Raw genomic sequence first — 23,497 nt, forward strand, 5'->3', positions numbered from 1 at the left:
ATGGATTGAGGCAGAGTGGCAGTAATTTGTATTAAGTGGGGCAAGAGCTGCGTTGTTTGAAGACCCACGGGCTTATGGAGGACATTGCGGGGAGGCCTCTACCCCCCATAGAGTGAAGTCTTTGGTGTCCCTCGCTTTCACCACGATTTTCCCAAGGGGCCAGGAGATTATTCAGTGACGTCTGGTGCCCCTTCTCCCCTCTTCACAAATAGAGGAACTCATCCTGCTCCTGAAGCAAACAGCACAAAACAGGGGCCCAGAGGGGGAGAAAGCCTTGGTTGGTGAGGTTGTGACCGCTGGTGCTCCACGTATTTGATGCTGCTGTGCTGTGGTGGCCTGGGGTTCTCCCTGAACACCACATTAAATTCTGCCATCTGGCCAGCCAGGCTGTTGGGTGGGGGTGAAGAGTCTCTAGTGGACGTTCATCACAGGGCACCATCGCCGGTGCAGTATTGTTGTCCTTCTGGATTGCTTGCGGAGCTAAACTTGGAAGGTGAGTCCCCGGCGCGGCATTTCTGCCTCTGGGGGTCTTGCACGTTTCTCGACTGCATTGGTTCTCCTCCTGGTCAGCCATGATGGCGAAAGATAAGGACTCTAAGGCGGCCCGACAGGGGAAGATGGATCGTTACACAAAGGTTCTACCGGCGCCCACCAGGGCGGAGGGAGCACAGACACCCCACCCGGACACAGAGGAGATCCTGCATGCGATCCGTGCTTCTCGTGAGAGCCTGGAGGGCAAACTGGCTGAGGTGCAGACAGAGGTCTCCTTTCTGCAACAGGATTTGCGCAAGGTCTCTGAACGCATAACGGAGGTTGAGCAACGGGTCTCGGTGCTTGAGGACACCTCTCGGACCGTGAACAAGGAAGTAAGAGATCTTCAGGCTGCAGTGAATGATGTACTCTGGAGGGTCGTTGATGCAGAAAATAGGGCCCTCCGTAACAACCTGCGCTTCGTGGGCTTTCCGGAAAATGCAGAGCGTGCAGATCCGGGACAGTTTCTCCTGACTTTCCTTAAAGATGCCCTACCGGTGGTGCCATTCTCCTCCTGTTTTGTCATAGAAAGGGCGCATAGGATGCCAGGGGTTATACCGCCACCTGGAGCCCCACCCCGACTGATGATAGCTAGGCCTGGGCGGCAAATTCCGTTCCGCTCGCGGAATTCGCGGAATTTCGCGTTCCGCGGAGAACGCGAAATTGCTCAAAAGTCTGCTTTCCGCGATTTCGCGAAATTTTTGCTTGTTTGCGTTCTCAAAATGCGTGTTCGCGAGATATTTCTCCCCGAGCACGCAAACAGCAATTGTGAACAGGAAAAAAGCATCGCGAACAAGCAATTCCGCGTGTTCGCGGAATTTCTGCGTGTTCGCGGAGATTTTTACCGTTTCGCGGAGATTTGCGTAACGCAATTACGCAAATTCCACCCACCCCTAATGATAGCTCAGTTCATGAACTTTCAGGACAGAGACTTGATCCTCAGGGAACTGCGGAAAAAGGGTAAAATCAAGTATGAAAACGCGAGGGTAATGGTATTCCCGGATTACTCTCGGGATGTTCAGAAGCTACGGCGCATCTTTGACCCCATCAAAGTAATACTTCGCACCCTTGGGATCCAATACATGTTGTTATTACTCGACAAACTTAAAATCATTTTCCAAGATACCACACTCTTTTTTCAGACACCGGAGGATGCATGGACTTGGATTGAGGAACGGCCCCAGGTGCGGCGGGGGACACCCCCTTCTGCCGCTCTGTCTGCCAACACGCAGCCGAGTCATGGCTGGGAGAGACCCCAGCCGCAAAGAAGAAGGCGAAAGATCAAGCGCCTGACATCAGTTGGGAGTACACCAGGGAGAACATTAAGGCCCAGACACCCGAAAGTTAACCAATCGGATTTGGACGATGATACAGCCCTGGAATGTGCGTTGAAGACATCCTTGAGATCTAGTGCCCATTGGGACTCGGACCAGTTGGAGAACTCTGAATTGCGGACGCCGGACGCAGCACACCCTCTTCTGGAGACTATTAAGCATCTGGAGGCCTCGGAATCAGGCCCTGCGGATGGGGACCCTTGTTCATTGCAAAATCCATGTAACGGCGAGGAGGACTGACATACGGGGGCGGATGCCCTCGCAGAACTGCTGTATTCTCTTGAGACATTGAGGACACCTGAATCATCTGCTGCGCGGAAGGGAAGTATACAGCGGGTTGTGTGTGTTCTATTTTTTCCTTTTCATAGTATTTTGCAGTTGGGGGGGAGGGGGGGCTACAGACCTCTGGGTAGTTTACCCGCACCAGTGTTGTCCTGTTGACACATCAAGGGGGGGTGGGGGTGCCTGCAGAGTGGGGGGTATGATGGATGTTGTTTGCCTTTTGGGATTTCATGTTTGGGGCAAGGGGGGGTTTGTTTAGATTTGAGTATTTCTGCACACAGTAACGTAGTAGTGAGGTGGCAAAGCGAAGAGGTAACATGGGTTATGTCATTGCAAACTCGACGGCAGTGGGGAAGGGGAAAGGACCCGTGGGTGAGTTAGACGCAATGCACCATCATAATGGCACATCTAACACAGGAATGTACTCGATCCTCTCCTGGAATGTGAATGGGATGGGAAGTAAGGTCGAGAGGGGACGGGTGGCCGCATACTTTCAAAGGTTGAAACCTGATGTCATTCTTCTACAAGAGACACACCTGAAGGGTACTCAGTGTGGGTTCCTGGGCAGATGCGTTTATATAACCATGGCACACGCTGGATTTTCCCGAGGGGCGTTACAATACTCATTAGGAAAAACCCGCCCTTTAGAGTAGAACGCACTTGGACAGATCCTGGTGGCACATTTGTAGCAATCAAAGGGGTATGGAATAGAAGACACATTACTTTTATTAGTGTATATTCACCACTCAAGCTCCAGAGGCAAACGATGGACAAACTTGCAGCAATTCTGTTGGAGGCGGGGTCAGACACACATAATATAGGAGGAGACTTTAATGATGTAATGGACCCTCGGAGTGACCGCACAACTGTTTCAACAGGGAATCCCAGAGAGACACCACTCAAACAGTTTGTGGATACACTAGCACTAGAAGACATGTGGCGTAGACAACACCCTCAGGCCAGAGCATATTCCTTTTACTCTGGGGCACACAAAGCCTTTTCCAGGATAGACTACATATTTGCTCCAGCAGGGGAAATTGGGGAGGTACATAAGGTAGAATATCTGGCGAGGGGCCTCTCCGATCACTCACCTTTGTGGCTGACAGTAGGTGCCCGTACACGTCTACAGAATGGGGAATGGAAACTGAATCTGTGAGTACTCAAGGACCCACAAGTTGCTAAGGAATTGCGGGTGGATACAGAGCTGTATTTTAGTGAGAATGTGGGGTCGGTGGATTATGCTATTACACTATGGGAGGCCTACAAGCCAGGGTTAAGAGATAGGGCACAAAACATTATAGCAAACAAAAAAAGAAAGGAAGAAGAGATGATCACAAGGCTGGAAGCCCAACTGCTGCAGCTGGAGTTGCGGGCAAGCGTGGGTGGGGACCCCCCCGTGGGGACCCCCCCTGTTGCGCAATCTGCATCTTCTCAGACAGGAATACCTTTCGCTGGGCAAAAACGACGCACAAAATGCAATGCAAGCCATGCATCGGCGCCTATATGAAGTAGGTGACAAGACTGGTAGGTTATTGGCATGGCTTAGTAAGAAGGAACTAAACAATAGATGAGTTTCACAGATCCAAACAGAGGATGGTCAGACTTATCTGACCCCTATTGCAATAGCCAACACCTTTGCAGACTATTATGAGGCCTTTTACATGCAGCGTAGTCTAGCCGAGATGCCCTGCATACAAGAGTATCTTCAAGGGATACTGCTCCCGAACTTGACAAATGAGGAATCCAGGACATTGAATAATAAAATTACAAAGGAAGAAATCACGTTGGCTATTGACCAAATGAAAACTGGGAAGGCACCGGGTCCTAATGGGCTACCTTCAGAATTCTTTAAGCAACATGCAACGCTTTTTGGCCCACACCTCCTCCAATTATATTTGGAGGCGCACGCGATGGGAAGCCTACCTAAAGATTTGCGTAAGGCCACGATTATAGTGCTTCCAAAAGAAGGCAGACCACCGCAGGCGTGTATCTCATATCGTCCTATTTCCCTTATAAATATGGAGACCAAGATATTAGCTAGAATACTAGCAAATAGCCTCGCCATGGTAATTAATGGCCTCATTCATAGGGACCAGTCGGGTTTCATGCTTAAGAGGTCGACAAGGCTAAACCTGCCACGGCTACATAATTGGTTGGAGGTGATTCGTGACCGAGAAGATCCACACCTGGTCCTCTCCCTTGATGATGAAAAAGCATTTGACACTGTTCAATGGCCATTTCTTATGTCTGTTATGGAGAAGGTTGGATTCGGCCCGGTATTCAGGCGGTGGATAGCTGTACTTTATGAGAAACCCGTGGCCAGGGTTAGAGTCAATGGAGTACTGTCAAGGGAAGTCCCAATAGGCAGGGGCACCCGACAGGGGTGCCCGCTATCACCCTTGCTTTTTGCCCTGGTGTTGAAGCCGCTCGCCTGTGTGATTCGATTGCACCCCGACATCACGAGATTTATGAGTGGAGAAGAAGCAGAGACTGACGAACGCATATCTTTATATGCAGACGATATATTATTATATGTCACGAATCCGGAGAAGACACTCCCCGCAATAATGGGCTGCTGTGAAGCATATGGTATGCATGCGGGATACAAAATTAACTGGGGGATGTCATACCTGTATCCTGCAGGTGAGGGCGGCTGCCATATAGTCTGCCCCAGCCAACTTCAGATAGCACGGAAGGTATAAAATACCTTGGGATATATGTTACAACAAACCCGACTATGGCATTGGACCATAATTTTCACAGGGTGCTTAGGGATTTTCGAGCGGATGTTGCAAGGTGGAAGACTCTGCCACTAACGCTGCTTGGAAGGGCAGGACTATATAGGATGATATTGCTCCCTAAATTTTTGTATGTGTTGCAAAACACCTACCAAATCATACCGATTGAGGTGTTTAACAAAATTGATGATCTGCCCCGTACATTTCTCTGGGGAGGGAAGCCGCCGAGGATAGCACTGGAGACGTTGCAACGCAATCAATACAATGGTGGTATATCCCTGCCTGACCTTAGGGCATACTACTGGGCGGCACATCTAGTTGTTGTGAATGAATGGCAACATGTAGAGAGGGATCACCCCACATACGTACTTGAACGTACTCAGTATATCAAGCGCCCATACACACACTATCTATATGGGGGAAAAGGAGCTGCCCAACTCCTGACTGCGTCACAGATTGTAATAACAGCCTGGAAGCAGGCTGAGAGACAAATGAAATGGGATGGTCGAGTCACTAAGGAAACTCCACTCTGGGTAGGGAACCGACTCCGGGAAATAGCAAAACTACGAGGTTTCCAGCAATGGGACTTACTAGGTATATCGTAACTTAAAGACATACTACACCGTAAAGAGCTGGTTATGTTTTCACATCTTCAGGTCGAATACAATATGAATAAATTTCAATTATACAAATATATACAGTTGGCCCATGCGTGGAGAGCGCAACATGTAGACACCACTGACATTCCCGAATATGCACCGCTGAAGAGGCGACTCCTGATGGGGGAGCTCGTAGATAAGGCTGTTTCCTGGACATATAGGACGCTCATTAACAACAAGCCAGACACTTTACAAAAACTGCGGGCCAAATGGGAATCAGAACTGGGTGAGATGGAGGACCTGGACTGGGAAATGGCGTTGATGCACCCCCGAGAGGTGGCCATCAAATCCAGGCTCCGGCTGATCCAATTTAAATTTCTGCACAGAGCGTACTATGACAGGGCACGTCTGCACCGCATAGGAAGGGCAGAGACACCAGATTGTCTGCGCTGTAGTGCGTCGGCAGGTGCGTTCTTTCACAAAGTGTGGGAATGCTCTCAGATTCAGAGGTATTGGAACATCCTGTTAGAGGAGCTGGGACTTGTTCTGGATGAGATGATTCCTCCTAACCCTCAGTTTGTTCTGCTGGCAATATCAACTGAAATTGATCTCCCCAAACCAAAGTTAACTCTACTTCAATTGGGATTAGTGGTGGCAAAACGCGATTTGGCCAAGGCATGGGGGGCAACAGTGATTCCATCTCTAGCAGAATGAAAAAAAAGCATGGATATGTATATGTTGGGGGAAAATACGACATATGAAGTACGGGGTTGCCCCAAAAAGTTTTGGAAAATATGAAAGCCATGGCTCGCACATTATGGGCTTTCACTCTCTGACTCACACTGATCCCCTAAGGGGGGTGCACAGGTTGTACTACCGGAAGAGGCCCACCGTAATGTATAAGAATATGATGCAATTATTTGATTGTTGATCACTGTCGTTAGTGTATTATGTTGCTGCTACACTGAAAATGTTACCGTGTTTCGCTGCTCAACAATGTTTTTGTAATGTAATTAAGAAAATGTTAATAAACACATTTAAAAAAAAAAAAGTACCTTAGATGCATCACGTAAAACAAATAAAATGGCCGCAGGGAAGGTGATGCCTCAGTTCCTTACACTCAGGGAAGGTGATGCGTTGATTCACAATAAAACACTCAAACAACACACAGATACCATTGACACTACATACACACACACCACAACCACCACCACAGCCACCACTCCCACAAGCAAAACACCCTCCACCACACCCACAATGACCACAACAACCACCCCAACCACAACAACTACTACCACAACCACCCCCACCATAACCCCCTCCACTCCCACAGCTACCACCACACCTACCCCCACCCCCACTATCCCCAAAACCACCAGCACACCCACATGCACCAGCACATCCACTAGCACCAAAACCACCACCACACCCACCGCCACAAGCACGTCCACGAGCACCACAACCACCACACCCACAAGCACCACAACCAGACCAACCACCTCAACAGCACACTAGTCTAAACATGCACACACATAAAACCACACCTGCACCCACAACAAAAGCCAAATGCACGCACTCACCCGATCAGAAAACACCTGCCAAAAAACACACACCCAAATGAAATAAACATACACGGACCCACGTTCAACTGCTCAACAGACAGACACATGCACATCACATACTCCAGCTTCCTCTACCTCACAAACCCAGATATCTCCCACCCATCCTGCGCTTTCTCTTCATTCTGATTTTCTTTATGATCTGGCCTTGACACATTCCAAACTCAAACCCACTCCTTCCAGACCCCCTCCCACCACTTCCAAACCTAAACTTACCCCTCCCAAACTGACCCCTTCCACTTCACCTCTTCCAAAGCCAAACCCACCCTTCCCAAGTAAGATCCTTGAGGTGCCTTCTCTGTGCCGAATAGATGCCCTTTCCTGAGGAGGTTACCCTTTGGCAGTCTGTTTAGGAGGCAACTTCTGGCAAACAATGGCACAGGCCGTTGCTATGTATAGTGTTTGCCCCCCTGTATTATTTTTCCTGAATAAATAATTTGAGAGAAGTATCTCATTTATTAATAACAATATTTTATTTTTACAAACTTTTTCCTGACATTTGTATTTCCTTTCAAGTCACTGATTATTAACAATGTTAATGATGTAAATGTGTGATACATGTCATTACTTACATTTATGACAGTAAAACATTTTGAGCAGTGCAAACACTTGTGATAAAAAATTGTAATGGACATTGTAATTTTGGTGCAAGCATTAATCATGATAATGGACACTTACACCAAAATAAATCTTTAAAAAAATAAAAATGTAAGTGTTAATACAGGTATGTTTATCCTAACTTGGCAAGTGATTAAAATAAACATATATGCAATAAACCTTAAAAAATAACATGACAATTGAAATGTATTAAAATACAGATAATGCAGTAGACAAGGGGAAATGTAACATTGATAAATATTTAAGTGTTTAAAGACTAGATGTACCATTCATTTTACAGATATTGAAACAAACAGAACTTTACACCTTGTCTAGGGCAATGTCTACATTATATTACATTTCAATTATCCCAATAATGTGCAATGCACATGTTTATAATTTTGCAGTTTAGGAAAACTACTTAAGTATGGTCACAGTTTTTTTTTTGATTGATGTAAATTTGTGTGTAAGTATCTATTATCACAAAGGCATCTTGCACAAACTTCACAAATACAGGTAGTATACACAATGGGAATCCTGAGGGCCTTTAAGGGTTCTAGCTTCCACGCAGCTTCTTCGACCATCCAAATCTTTAACTTACAAGAAACAGACAGGCCTATGTATGGGGGAGATGAGAGAATTACCACATTGGAGGTGGGCGAGAACCAATTTTTGCGATCTTTGGTGAATCTTCCATCAAGTACCCCACTCCTGCCATTACGGTTGGATCTAAGCCACCGCTCTATCACTCATAAAGCACCCCTTGCACCTCTGTTCTGTTGGAGACTGTTATGGGCCTCAGCGTACCTTGTTCTGTACTGGGCAGGTTTGGAGGAGCTGCTCAGGCAACCTGGAGTTTCTAGGATTCCCTGATTAGAGCAAATTAAGACTTACATGGTAAAATTGGGATGCACACATTTGTGAATTAAACTGTGTGCCATTTCCTGTGTCCCTAAGGCAGCATTTAAGGGGATATAATGGAGTTACATTGATGGAGAATTGAGCAGGAACAGGAGTTTGGGTACCTTGACACTAGCTTTCCTGGAATTCAAAGATTCTTAGCTCATGGAGGAATATATGGATTCCATCTAAGCCCCTTTGGCAAAAATGATGTACATTACATTTAGATTTTGGACCCTACAGTTGCTCCCCTTTACTGCTAAATAAGGGCAACATGGCACTAACCTAGACCTGTCCTGCCCTTTCTGCCCTCAGATCAAGGAATGTATAAAACACATATTGTTCTTTTGACAGCACTATCATAATCACAGGAAGAAGGGGATATTAACGCTCTGTTGGAGCATGGGGACTGGAGATTTTAGGGTTGTCTTCAGAATCCTCAGATCAAATACATCACCTTCGATTGTATCTGATTTGTCCCGCTTCTTAATGGGAGTATGGAGAATCAGTCAGGGTAGTGTAGGTTCCTGAGTACTGTATTGCACTGCCCACCGCTGCTGCTAGCAATGCGACCTAGACAAATGCTCTATTTACACCTTTAAACCCAATGGCCCTTCTTAACAAGATGCTAATTCTCCACTAGTATACGGCATATGGATGTAGCGGGTTTCATCAAATCATAAGACAAGCAATGTCTATTGATTAAGCATTGTTCAAAATGGCCTTATGATAGCTTTTACCTTTTTTCTCTATTGGTTTTACTGTTTTACTGTTTTAAAAGTTTTTTTGTATTTATGTGAACTTTTCTGTCAGCATTACCAAATAAAGAATTAAGGAACAAATACAATATCATTTTACAGGTTTGTTTCTTTAAATATCTTAAACAACAACATATGCATTACACTTTAGTTAAATATTGGTTGTAAGAGAGATTTTGAAATGTACGCATCCAGATCTCATGAAAACAGACAATGCAAACTGAAACTAGTGAAAAGGAAGCTTACCATAGATTACGGCAATAACCAGGTTGATTCACTTCGTGGTCAAGTAGCAGCAGCAACGGCAGTATTGGGATTATAGAGTTTATGTTGGCAGCAAAGGTGGGAAAAGAAATAGATTTAAGTTTCTAACTTATCTACCTTCAACACCACCAACTCAGGTGTGGAGGTTTGACCGCCATAGTTACATCAGCTGCTTTTTCCTACTGCACTATCGATACAGGTGAACAAATCTGGTGGAGTCGGCTGCAGTACGAGGGTCTTTAGTCTGATGATGCACCAGCATCTAAATAATGTGCTACCTGATTTATAGAGAGCAATGCAAAAAGAATTTATTTATAAAAAATTTGTGTTTTAAGTAACTTTAGATTCTGTATTTTAATGTAAACAAGTTCTGTGTATCTAGATACATTTAGATTTTGTCTCACCCATTTGTTTTTCTATGTAGGAGCGGATCCATTTTGAAAATGGGGCTCTGATGATAGGAAGCTTGAAGCTGTCTGACTCAGGCATGTATCAATGCTTGGCAGAAAACAAACATGGTGTGATATACTCCAGTGCTGAACTGAAGGTGTTAGGTAAGTTTGTTTTGGTTGGGAGTTTTTCACTTTACACATTAATAAACTGCCTGAAAAAGTAGTGTACAAATAAAATTGAACTTGCTGATAATGGCATTAAGGAAATGCTCAGTGTTCAAATGAAGTGAAAAGAAGGCAAATGCTGATTCAAAATGGCTGCTGGGGCTCTCACACCCTATCACTTCAATTTTGGTCTGGCAACACCCAAGATGTGGTCTCACTTAATGGAACTTCACCCATGATGTCAATGAGACTATCAAATGTCCGAGCAAAGGGGAAAACCGAACCCTTCCCACATGAAAGGTAAAGACCAGGGGTCAGATTTACAAGCCCCTTGTGACACTTTTATGCCGCCGTTGCGGCACTTTTGTGATGCAGCGGTGGCGTAAACAATGCACCACGTTGCGACTTATTTACAACGTGACACATCTAGGCAGATGCGTCACGTTGTAAAGCCCTGCGCCACATGAAACCAGCGTCAAGTTTCATGTGGGCGTTCTGCCGCAGGGTGGGCGTTCCCTCACATGAAAGCCCCGTAAAACTGACGCAGTGAAATCTATAAGATTTCACTGAGTCAGTTTTACGACGCTGCTGCGTCAAATCCTTACGCCTGCTTGAAGCAGGCGTAAGGAGTGACGCACCACATTAGGTATGGGCGGCACCTGTGCATTGCAGGAGTTGCGTCACGCTTGCGACACGACTCCAGCAATGCGACGCCTGTATGCCACAAGATGCGTCACGCATCTGCCCCTCCTTGCACCATGGTGCGCCGCATTGTAAATGTGACGCATCTGTGGTGGCGCAAAGGGGGGATTGCGTGACGCATCTGTTCTGGCACATCCCTGCTGATTTGCAGAGATGCGCCAGAAGTTGTAAATCTGCCCCCAGGTGTTTTCGGGTGAGAAAAGGTAGTGCTGGGAGGACTGACTATAATTTCCATTCACACTTCCCAGATCTTTGCATTATGGTAGTAGGAGAGTCAGAAATCCTGTCAGATGGATTAGTTTCCTTCTTATTATATCTCCTTCTTAAACTTTGATTTAATAACACTTAATTTTTTGTCCAAACATGTGCCTTTTGAGATGTGGATATCAGGTAATGGAGGCTAACATGCCAATAATTAAGCCCAATGGACAATCATAGGTTCTGAGCTCGGTTATACATTGCATCATACAGGGACTGAAAAGAGATGATTACTTGAAATATATTTTGACTTTGTATTTACCTGCATTACTTTTTTAATACATTGTGCTTTTTTGTTCAAAGGAGTTATATTCTAAAATGTTTTCTCTGTGAATAGCATTGGCTCCTGATTTTTCCCAAAGCCCCATGAAGACTCTGATACAGGTCCAAATTGGCAGTGTGGTTCATCTAGAATGCAAACCACGAGCCTCACCAAAGGCGATCTGCACATGGAAGAAGGGAGATGAGCTTGTAAAAGAAAATGAAAGGTAAGAACAAAGGAAGGGGTTTCTCTATCATGATCTCGGGTGGATTGTCTTGAATGTGATCTTTTATAGAATTTTGCAGTTATCAAGCCTGTGGTTCACAAAATACCAAGAATGGAATGCATCAAAGACATTTTCCAATTTGGAAAAGCCTTTCCTATATACAAAATAACTTTTGAGACCCATTATGAATCACAATTAAGAGGAATTCTCCTCCCGGTGTAATTCATCAGGAAATGTGTCAAGAGTTTGTTACAGCAAATGCTGTCACTAACACAGCAGCAGCCTGCCCTTAAGGGCAGAGGGGGCCCACCCTCCACCTCTTATCAACATGAAGAGTGCCTGTCTGGTTGAGCAAAGGTTACTTCATGTTCAGGTCAGGCAGCCAGAAGCTAAATGTGTACTAAATGTGAAGGCGCCTGGATGCTGAGGTGAACTTTTCTGGCTGAAGATGTCACAGCCCTGTTGGTATGAACTCTTCAGCTCACCAAAGTGCCTAGAGGACCTCCCCCTCATGACAAGCCACAGTGTTTATTACTAACACTTCGTCTCACTGACCCCATCAACTCTGTGACGAGTCAGGGACTGCTGCCTTCACCTAGCTCAGTTAACTCAGCCACCATAGTTGTTAGTGGGAAGAATTATGAGTTATTTCAGTCAATATTTAATTCAGATCATTTCACACAGTTAGCCACAGAATCCATCACTGAACATAAACTCTGACCTAGATATTATAATACTATCAGCGTGTCATTATATTATATTCTCATTAACTTCAAAGTAAATCCCTCTTGAAATATAGCTCTTCCAGATTTTAAAGGCGGCAGTGACCTGAAATGCACCATCATTACAGCATGGTGATACAATCACAATGCACAGAATTCTAATTCTGAAATATTATAAAATAGATTGTTAGATAAATGTTTTATCAGGAGGGATCAATCTATTTCCAGAAACAAATCATTGTAGTATCAATAGCTTTGGTGATACTTAGATATAGATAACATTATATCTGATTATAATTCTGAGTTTAAGTGAAAAATTGGCCAAATAGTGAAATGCCCCCATCTATATATTTCGAGACAATCTGCATTAAACAATGGACCCTTAAACATTTCACCTGATAGCTTTTTTGTTAGGCCTAACAGCCTTAGTGAGGTTTCACCACCAACTTTTTTCCTTCCTCCTCCACTTTTCTGACTTCATTTTTGAGGGTTCTAGGACTCTGCCCACTTTACCACTGCTAACCTGTGCTAACGTGCTTGTGCTCCCTCCCCTCAATATAATAATGGTTCATTCCAATTGTCATATTTAATTTTCATACACACCCCTAGTACAGTGGTAATACCTGTACCAAGCAGCTGTCATTTAAATGTTACTAGTGGGCCTCCAGCACTGATAGTGGCACCCACGTTGGTGCCCCTTTAACTTTGTCTAAGGCCTTCTATTGCAAAGCCTGTGTGAAGTTACACTGCCAAGTTGACCAGGCAAAATAAACCTTTTACCAGGCCCAAACCTTCCTTTTATAATTATACGTCACCTCTAAAGTAGGCACTGGACAACTAAGAGGGCACGGTGCACATGTCTTGGTAGTGAAAAACTCTCAACTTTGTTTTTCACTACTGCAAGGCCCATGTGTGCAATAGGAGAACCTTGGGATTACATTATAACATTTTATAAGTGTAATTTCCACTTGATCCCAACATCCCAATTACTAACATTTTTTGTAACTACAATTATAGTTTAAACTTATTTACGCCCCTGTAAACTCTGTCAGGTAATGTGACCAAATCGTCCTCAGAGACAGGGTTCTGCAACACAGAAGTGAATCACAAAATCTTAATTGCCATTTTACCTTTGTCAGAGGCATGAAAATTTGACCAAGGGGTGTGGTGCTGCTAAAGTCAGGACTTGTGACTGAACCCACAGAAAGTGTAGAAATTCAGCAATGAGTATAATTAAGAATTGTAAGTTTAATATTTGGAATGACAAGAGGTTACAGATTTATTTTATTATTTTATACAGCCTGAATGTCCCAACATGATGGCAGCTACTATATAGTTAGTGTAGGTCTCTTTCATCATTTTTTTTATTCTCTCTGCCATGTGGTTGCCCATCCATCACATGTAAAATTCACTTGTAGTAATCCGGTTATTGCCTTTTTGTAAATGGCTTCCATCATTTATGTATGCCAGCCTCCATTTAAGATTGCTTGAATGGGAATCCATCATACTGTAAGTCATTTAACACATAAACAATCAATACATTAGAGTTATTAGATAGTTGCATTTGATTACAATACTGAGAACCTAGATCCCTTGGAGAGGGGAGGATGCTTTCAAATTGAATATAAGAATTTCAATGACAATATGCAATAGTGCTTTGCTGCGTAAATCACTGACATTGAAATCTAAACAAAAAACTTCAGATTGCCATATTTAATTAGAAAAAGTAGATTAATCCCTAGCATCATTGTTTATTATTGTGGATACCCTCTTGATGCTTTATTAACCCAATAAGAGAGCAAGTGAAAACAGCCATTTTGTGTCTAGGGGTTCTAGGTGCTATTTTCAGAATTTTAGGATGAATATTCAGTTGCATAATCTACTGTCTCCAAAAGTATGTTTGTAAGATCTTTGCTCAACACCAAATGATAACACAATTCAGAGAACAATGATATGCTTATGGGTAACTTAACTATAGAGCCAAAGATCACCCTCTAATCCTAAAAATGGAGAATGATTAGAAATCTTTAAATGTCATCATCAGTATCAAGAATCAAGGTATGTGATCAAATTAAATCAAATGTTTTAAGTGCACAGCTGTGGAACAAGGTGTCCCGGCACCAGAAGCATATAGTATGGCAAAATATTACCATGATAAAGATGGAATAACCCTGTTTTAAATTGTGATCTGAACTGGTTCTCCTTAACCATTTGACCAAGACGGAGCAGAAGGTTATTCCAGGCCTTACTGGCTAAACAGGTAAAAGAGCGCCCCCCTCGAGACACAAGGTTTAACCTGGGTGTCTTACGCAGAAGTGCATATGAAGATCTTAATGCTTTTGCAGGTCAGTGGTAGCAAAGCCATTACTAAGGTATTTAGGGATAGTCTTATAAAAATGTTCATGGACAGCTACCAAAGGCTTTAACAGGATATGTTTCCTCACTGGCAACCAGCATAACTACTCGAGTTGGGGGAGCACCAGATTGTCAACATAAAATCTGTAAAATCAGTCTTGCGGCCACATTCTGCACTACCTGCAGATGATTTACCAGGTAATTTGGAAGAACTAAATTCAAGCATTTACATAGTCAATTCTGAAAGTAATTGTTGCATGCATAATGGCTTTCTGGGCTTCAATCGGCATGAACTCTAAGGTGTTTTTCAGGGTCTGGATCAGATAGAAACAGGTTCCTGCCTCTAACAGAATCTGGTGATGAGGTGATAGTTTGTTATAGCATTTACCCTCCATGTTTCTTGCTACTGTTGTAGGCTCAGGAGCCTCGACCCAACGCTACACCACTAACATAACTGGAACTGGTTTCGGAACAATACCTTCTCTTTAGTGACTTCACAGCGGCATCTGTTGAGGTGTCCAAGTCGTATTCCTTGTAACAGGCAGGCTGGAGGAGAAAGTCTCCCAGTCTCGACTGCTGTCCTCAGGTCACCCGGGTCATCCCGCCTGAAGATTTGCTCCCCTGAGTCAACTTCCTGCACCTTGGTTGCCAACCCACACCTCACGACTCCCCGGAGAAGTCCTGAGGATCATTAGATCACTACCATCTTGATGCTGATGACCGCTGAAGCATGAAGGTTTAAGCGGTCTGTGATAGACGTATTCCGCAAGTTGTGACCTAGATAGACCGACGTAACTTGCAGCACCACCTGGCTACACCAAACTTGCTTTTTTAGTCTGGTGTGGAGCATGGCGCTCGTCAGTCCTTGTGCCCCCTGGCCAGGTCACCCGATTATTTTGCTGATCCTGTCCCTTCCGGCGGGAGATTAGGCATGGTCCCGCGACCAACAATTTGTGTCTCCTCATGGAGGCTGCCTCCCTGTGAGTTCCTCAGCTGATCACGGAGTCGACATAGCCTATCCTCCGAAGTGGGACCAGGTTTATACAGGATGCAGCAGCCTCTAAATCATGGCTGTTCACTATGAAGCTGTCCCTGTTGATCCAACAACCGATACAGTGGTATAAGGGAAAACGGCTGTCTGCACTGCAGCAAATGTAAACACATTTGCACTCTGACAGCCCCCAATAATATCCGATGCCTGACCTTACAGCGCAACTCCATGCAACTTGCTCACTGGCCCCTTGCTCCAGTCTGAGCCTCTTTAACACGGCCCTTGATGGTTTAAGAGATCCTGCTCTACACCGATCCTCTCCTGTCGGGTTCTCACATCTGGTGCTTTGATTAAAACTATAATAAAGTATGCATTAAAATGCTGTTGCTTACAGCATTACGCCTCTTAATCCTAATAAGAAGGTGAAGATTAACCTTTCAAGATACTATTGCTACACAGAGACTGGTTGTCGAATCTCTGATGAGGTAATAGATCACTATAAAACTATGCTTTTTCATAATTGATCATAACAAGTATTTGGCTTAATTTTAGTGTTCCATAACACTAAAAATAACCATCAACTATGTGAGAGTGTCCCAACAGGGTCAGTAGACAGAACATTTTCCACTTGTGGCGAATGCATAAATGGATCTTTGTAATACATAAAACAGCACACACCTATGAGGTAGATTGCATCTTTCACAGCTCAGTGTAGGCTTGATCAATGACTGAAGATCATGGTTTACAATTTCAGAGTGAAATGCACATCCTAAAGAACAAGTTGCCTACCTTCAGTAGTCCCTTATCTGATTGAGACTCGATTGAGCCACAGATTACTCTGCCCCGGACCACACCTAAGTGCAACACTGGATCCAGAAATTCCCCAGTGAGCAGTAACCCAGCACACCAGTGCTCACCATAAGCACACCTGCGCTCTCTCTACTCCCCTGTCTATTTTACCTAACAAGGAATCATCCCATACTCTCATGCCAAATTCCTTTCTATCACCTGCCACTCATTCACAATAAACTACCCTCCTAAACTTTCCAAAAAAAGGAAAATAAAATCTCAAACAAAACATTATCAACCTAAATAAAGAAAACCTTATTATACACATCTACCTCTGCGACAATAAAGGTATTCTATTGAACGACCTTGCTTTCATTACAATAGGCATGCTCAATGGAGCAAAATTCTATCCTCTCTCCCACATGGCGTCAAACTCCTTCACGCCCTCACCTTTAAACAATGTGGGAGCCACCCTCTCAATCTACAACAATGGCACCATGCTAATTCAATCTTCTGATTGCAACCTTGAACTCTTCTTTACACTTTTGCTCACATCAAGTACAGGCTAAACTTGCCCATTGCCTCACCCTCCTTCTCAGAACCCCCTACTGACTCCCATCTACTTGATAACATCACCTATCTCTCTCCACCTTACCCCTCCTGTCACCCCTGGCAAACACCAATGCTTCCGTGGACACTATACCAGCCCTTCATACCCCTTCCTCTATTGATAATGCTGACATGGCCTTTTGACAACTCTCCAACCACTCTCCCTCACACCGCCCTATAGGACCCCAAACCAACCACCTTATCAATTGCAACATTGTTTACTCTACCCCCTATTAACCGTCCTCTAATAAGAAGCTACTTGAGGCCCCTTTTTACTACTGCCTTCCTATCTGCCCGGACCCGCCTAACTGTCCATATTGCAGTGCCCCCACTAGCCAGGAACCAATTACAAATTACCATACACACATAACATACATTCTGAATAACAACAGATTAGGACTGACATGAAAAAAACTTGTGTAACTCTCTAGTTTTACTGGTTACTTCACAAGACTCATCTATGATATCTCAACATCCACTCTCCAATTGCAACACTGCTCATAGCCCAGCCAACATCTGAGCCCCACAACCCAGCTGGAATTGCGAACAGAATACTGACCACACCTCCGGACCCAATAGGCTAGTAAGACAGCTACAAACAACACTATCCTCTCCCTCCTAGCCACTTACACTCATGTTACTACTGTCAGAAGGGCTATTTGTGGAAAAAATTCAAACTATTATTACCCATCCCCTTCAGGAATCCCAACTTAAAGCCAGGTTCATCAATAACAAGAACCTCAAACAAGTACCCATCTCACACACTTCTACCATCACCACCAAAACATCCCTTAAATGTGAGCTAATTAATTGCCACTCCTCTGTGAAACACTCAGCTGTCATGACTGCTCTTATACCTAGCCTTGACCTTGACATGCTTATACTCACTAAAACCTGATTGAACGACTTCTCATCCCCAATTTTGGACATACGAGTCCATCCCAGTCATAACATCATAAGACTAGACTGTGCTGGTCGCTTCGGGGGTGGCCTAGCCTCTATACACAGGTCTATATTATCTATAAAGTAAACTCACTCTCCCTCTTTTACCGCCTGCGAATACATTAGGATCAACATTACCACCAATGACAATTCTACATGATCTACCACCCTCCCAGCGACAACCACACATTCATCAAACAGTTCATGGAGATCATCTACTCCAATAATAAAGAGCATAACAACCACATTTTTCTCAGCAACTTCAACATTCATTAGAACAACACTAGCAACTCTCTGGTGAACAGTTTTAAATCCTTCATCCAGGAGCTCAAACTTATCCATGCCTGGACCAGTCCCACCCATAACAAAGGGTCCACTTTATATCTAATCATTGCGAAAGAAAACACCATTCAAATTGAATCTATCCTACCCTGTAGCTGGTCCGACCACCACTGCATCACCTTTTTCATCTGTGAAAAAGAAGATACCTGTAAGACCCAACCCGAGAAAGCCAAACAATGGGTCTGACACACCCACAACATCAGCCCACTCACTCTGTCTGCTATTAGTAACAGGAACCTGTTTCCTCCCTCGAACATGCACGACGTTCACAAACTCACTGTACAGTACACCAACTTCATGACAACAATTATGGATATCATTGCCCCCAAACAACTAAAGAGAGTCCCGTTCAAAAGATCCAATGCTTGGTACTGGTGGAACCTCAACACGGAATGACTAGTCCTCGTTAACTCAGAGACACACCCCTTCTCTACCTAACCTCAAACTGATAATACAATTGATAGAGCTCCTACAACAAGCATATTAAAACTCCAAAGCAGCATTCTTTTGTAATAAACATGATACGGCAAGTAACGAGCAGGGAAAGCACTACCCCTCCTTCTGAAAGCATATCTAATTGCAAACATTTTGCCTGCTGAGAAAAACTTGCTAATCAACACTGATATCCGTAACACCTCCTTTCCCCTACCTACTCACATTCAAGAAGAAGGCTTAATATCCTCTGCCCACAACCTTAAAATCTATGCCACCTGGTCTTGCTTCAAAACCTATTGTGAAAGTGACATCCCACAACGTCTGACTTCTCTGAAATACTCCAATTACTTGAACAACCCCCTTCCCTCAAAGCTCCTCAATGAAACCAGACACCTCCAACTCCCCTTATGGACTACTATTATCAACTCTTTACTTACACAAGGCTCCATACCTGATTGCCTAAAAAGTAGTCAGGTTACACCTATCTTAAAAAAACAGTGCCGACCTGTCTGACCCCACAACTACCGCTTTATATCCAACATCCCAACTTTGACCAAAGTTTATACAAATATGTGTGCACATACATCTTTGCAATCACATTGAACAATACCATCTTTAGCATCTGTTGGTTACAGCAGCCATATGGTATATGTATTATTGAAGTATTTCATCCCCATCCATTTGCTAACCGATTGGCCAGTTATGTTTTTTAAATTATGAATCTAATTGTCAATTTTAGTGCATCTCAACACTGAATGAAGAACAATAAAATAAAATAAAAATTATCTAATGTAATTTTTCACAAGGTTAATAATTCCACAAATTCCACATGTAGGAGCGTTTATGTACAGCACTATAAACAACTGTAAGTAATATGTAAATGCTTTATAAAACATATAATAATAAATAATAGTAAAAGCAAGCAGTTCGCATTTGTATTGCTCATACGCCTATTGCTAATGCACAAATGTGAATGATCTCGTTGACATTTTGCAATGCCATATAGCCAGTTGCTTCTCTTACTGTACACCAAAGGTGTAAAGCCAAAAAAATGCGAATGTTCAGTTGGAAAAAATTGTAATCCACCAACCCCCAGATTTTAATAAAGTAAGAATTGTATTGCAACTCTTTGTGAAAAGTAGGGAATGCTAAGCTAAAGATCTTCATGGTAGTAATGCACACCTTCATATAAGTATTCAGATTCAAAATGTGTCTGCATCGCGACCCTATCCCTTAAAGGGAAGGGGATTACAGTGCAACAGACAAATGGGCATTATGAGTATGACATTAGGGAGAGGATGCAGTGGGTTCACTGCTGGTACTTCATGACATCTGCAGGCTGCATATGCACTTTCGTCAATATTGTTTTTGATTGCCTGTTGGTTTCACTGGGCTATGTAATGGACAGTGAAGAAAAATCATGGTAATATTGAAGAGGTATGGAGTGGGATTAGATCAATACTGATCAATACAGGAGGGAGGAGCCAAGATGGCGACCGGAGCAGACGCTTGAGCGCCCGGCTCCGCCGGCCCTCGGCCTCGGACTATCATCCTGATTCCTATCCCCGCCGATTTTCGAGGTGCAACGTGCGCGACGACGCGCTGACCGCGCCGCCGCTTTCCCGGAGTCTGAGCCCGCCCGGATGCCGGAGTTCTTGGTGCCTTTGTTCTCCGCGCTGGACCCCTGCTCTATTGTGGCCTTGGCCGGCCCCCTGGAAGCTCCGCAGTCACTGGACCCCCGGCGCAAATCCGAGCCCCGCGGCCCCGATCCCGCCTCATACCACGGATTGTCGCCAGATGAGCCGGGGGAGAGACGCCCGGACACCTCCTTCACCTTTCACCTGACGGGCTGGAGTTATAGGGTAAGCCCCGGTGTGGCGGGTCGCCTGCTTCGCTCTGTGGCCCGCGCTGTGGAAGGCTGCGGACCCCCTTCTTCTATTGCCTAGTCGGCTGCAAAGAGAGTCCGAGGGAGGAGAAGCGACTGTTGGTTTTCACCTGTTGCGGCGCAGACCTGCGTGGAATTGCCTCCTTGTTACGACCCCCCCCCTGGCCACTGTACTGTTCAGCGGTAAAACATGGCGTTGATTGCCTGCTCGCTGCTGGGGGGCGATGCTCCGGTCTCGCCCGCTGCCCGCTTCGCCCTCCCTCTATCAGACTCCAGCTCCACAGTGCCGTCCCGGATTGCTGCCGATGTGGGGGCGCAGCTTCCGCTGACATGCGGCTCCGTTCTGGCTGCCCTGCGGGACCTTCGTCTGCAATTGTGTGTTGGCTTGCAAACGCTGAGTGAGCGGTTCGACTCCATACTGTCGGCTGCGGGTCGTGAGCGCCCCGTTTGTTCTCAACAAGACATGGGTCTGCCAGTGCTTCTGTCCTCTTGCGGGGACGCAACGACTGTGTATAACCGTGCTACACTGGTGTCTGCATCTGGCTTTCCCGGCACCCAGGATCAATCGATCTCCTGCTCAATTGTGGACACTTTGTTTCCCCGTTCACTGCTGCCTGCTTTGTTGTTGCCTGCCTCACCGCGTCCGCAAGAGTATCCAGCTGAGCGACACCTGACGTCCTCGAGGAACCGTTCACGGTGGCCTACGGCTTCTTTTATGTGGAACTCCTGTACTTTACAGGCCAGGTCTGGATTTTATATGGTGCACAAGGGGACCTCAATGGATGATCGGCGGACATTTTGTGACTCTACTTCTCCATCTTCTCCCAAGCGGCCATATTGTCTTTGTCTGCACGGGCTGCGGGGCCTTCATGTGGGGGCTAGTCTAATCTTACGCCCGCGATCGGGCCAGGGCTAGATTGATTTCTATCACCATGGTGTCACGGATGGGCTGGATTGGGACTGGAACTGTCTGCATACGTTGTGCGCACTCGTCGCGATTTGTCTGCCTTCATTTATATGGTTGTCACACGTTATCTTCACACGACCGCCTTTGAGTGTAGTGGGTTCTTAGTGTGTGGAGACGTAGTTGGCCGGTGGTTTCGGGCGCTCCGAGGTTACGTGGGCTCCTCCCCGCTTTCTTCTTTGATTTCTTATTTTCTTTACTCTATTCCTACTTTCTCTCTTGTCTATATTTCGGGTTCATTGGGCGACAGGCACTATGCCGGGGGGGGGGCAGGCCGTAGCCTCCGCATTGGTGTAGGGTGGGGGGGTAAATTACCTTTTCTTTTTGGTTCTATGGGCCTCTTTCTTCTATGTCTCTGCGCTATACTTGTTTCCGATTCGGGGTCTGGGTGTGGGGTGGATTGAGTGAGGGCGGCTTTGGAGGGGTGCGTATTTACTCGTGTGACTATCCTGTTCTATAACTGCATCGCCTCACTGTCTGAGATTTTCTATGGCCGTTTTAATGATGCTGCTGCTCTCCCGTGTGATGAAGCCATCTTGCGGACTCGAATCTCCTTGGTTCTATCCTCTACTGACTTTTTCCTCGATAAAATTTTGAAAACCTTAACATTAACCTTTACTTCTCCTTCCCCTGGTGTCAAGGATCTCTCCAGTGTATAACTCCTGAATCGTTGCTAATCTTGACCATTGACGCACAGGGGTTGTAATGTGTGTCTCAGTGCTTAACCGTTTTGTGGCCGGCCTGATGGTTGTAGGCCCGTATTTGTCCTTTTCATATGCACAAATAAAGGTTTTTAAAAAAAAAAAAATACTGATCAATACAGAACCAGTGGACACATATGCACGCATGTGGCAATCCACTCACTACAGTTTATCGATGTCTGATTTTCTGCATTGCAGGAATTTCAAGCTACTTTACTGAAACCCACAAGTATTAAAAATGATCTGCCGACAATTATTTAGCGGTCAAATACATTTGCTTGAAACCAACTCACTTCTCTGCTTTTTTCTGTGGCTGTTGCACAAAAGAGGAAAAAACATCAAAGTGGTAAAGATCACACTGTGGGTCAAGGGAGAGAGAATATACATGACATTGGCTAGAAAGGAGTAAAGCATTTAGCACCCTCCCACATTCTTATAAATGTCAGCACACAAAGAACAATATTCATACAAATGGTAGATTTGAAAAGTTACATTTGAGCATACATAAACAGATACATTTCAGGAAGCAGTTTTCATCCTAATATACACATGTCTTACTCATAAATTAAGTGAATATTTTATTATTGGTTGAGTTGCATTTTCTAAGACATTTTAACTTGTCTTGGGTTATGAATCATAGCCCTTATTAGCAGCATTATTGTCTGATTTGGTATTAGGGGCAACTGCTTTTTAATTTGACACATGGGTCAAATCGGTCACATTGGCAATCTGTCAGTTCCATTCTCTATCTTGAGAGGTACAAGACAGGGCTGCCCTCCCTCCCCTGTTCTGTATGTATTATATATTGATCCATATATTAGGTGGCTACTAAGGTACCTTACAACTTTACCCATCTTCAACATTGCCTCTCTGTTAGCGGTATATGCTGATGATGTGGCTATTTTGTCCCACACAGTACCACACATGCTAAATGTTACAGGGCAAATAACTGTAGGATTTGAAAGGATGATAGGCTATAACATTTAAAAATGTAAACACCTGTAAGAATCAAAATTTGCATTGAAAGTACGGGTAACAGAAGAAGATGCATAGTATTTGGGGATCATGGATTCTTCTGAAATAGAGTTATTTTTAGTGTAATTGTTTCAGTCTACTTCAATATACTAAACAACAT

At 44.5% G+C, this 23,497-nt stretch overlaps 1 protein-coding gene across 2 annotated transcripts in view; it reads left to right on the plus strand.

Moving 5' to 3' along the window:
• The window catches only part of LOC146797512 (contactin-3-like), an 869,316-nt gene that overhangs the window by 656,708 nt on the left and 189,111 nt on the right, over positions 1-23,497 (plus strand). For both annotated transcript variants that reach the window (XM_085624528.1, XM_085624527.1), the window contains 2 exons: positions 10,047-10,176; positions 11,477-11,627. In XM_085624528.1, coding sequence (XP_085480654.1) covers positions 10,047-10,176; positions 11,477-11,627 — 281 coding nt within the window. The remainder of the gene's footprint in view (positions 1-10,046; positions 10,177-11,476; positions 11,628-23,497) is intronic.

The sequence above is a fragment of the Triturus cristatus genome, chromosome 9 (assembly GCF_964204655.1).
Source record: "Triturus cristatus chromosome 9, aTriCri1.1, whole genome shotgun sequence".
Taxonomy (NCBI): domain Eukaryota; kingdom Metazoa; phylum Chordata; class Amphibia; order Caudata; family Salamandridae; genus Triturus; species Triturus cristatus.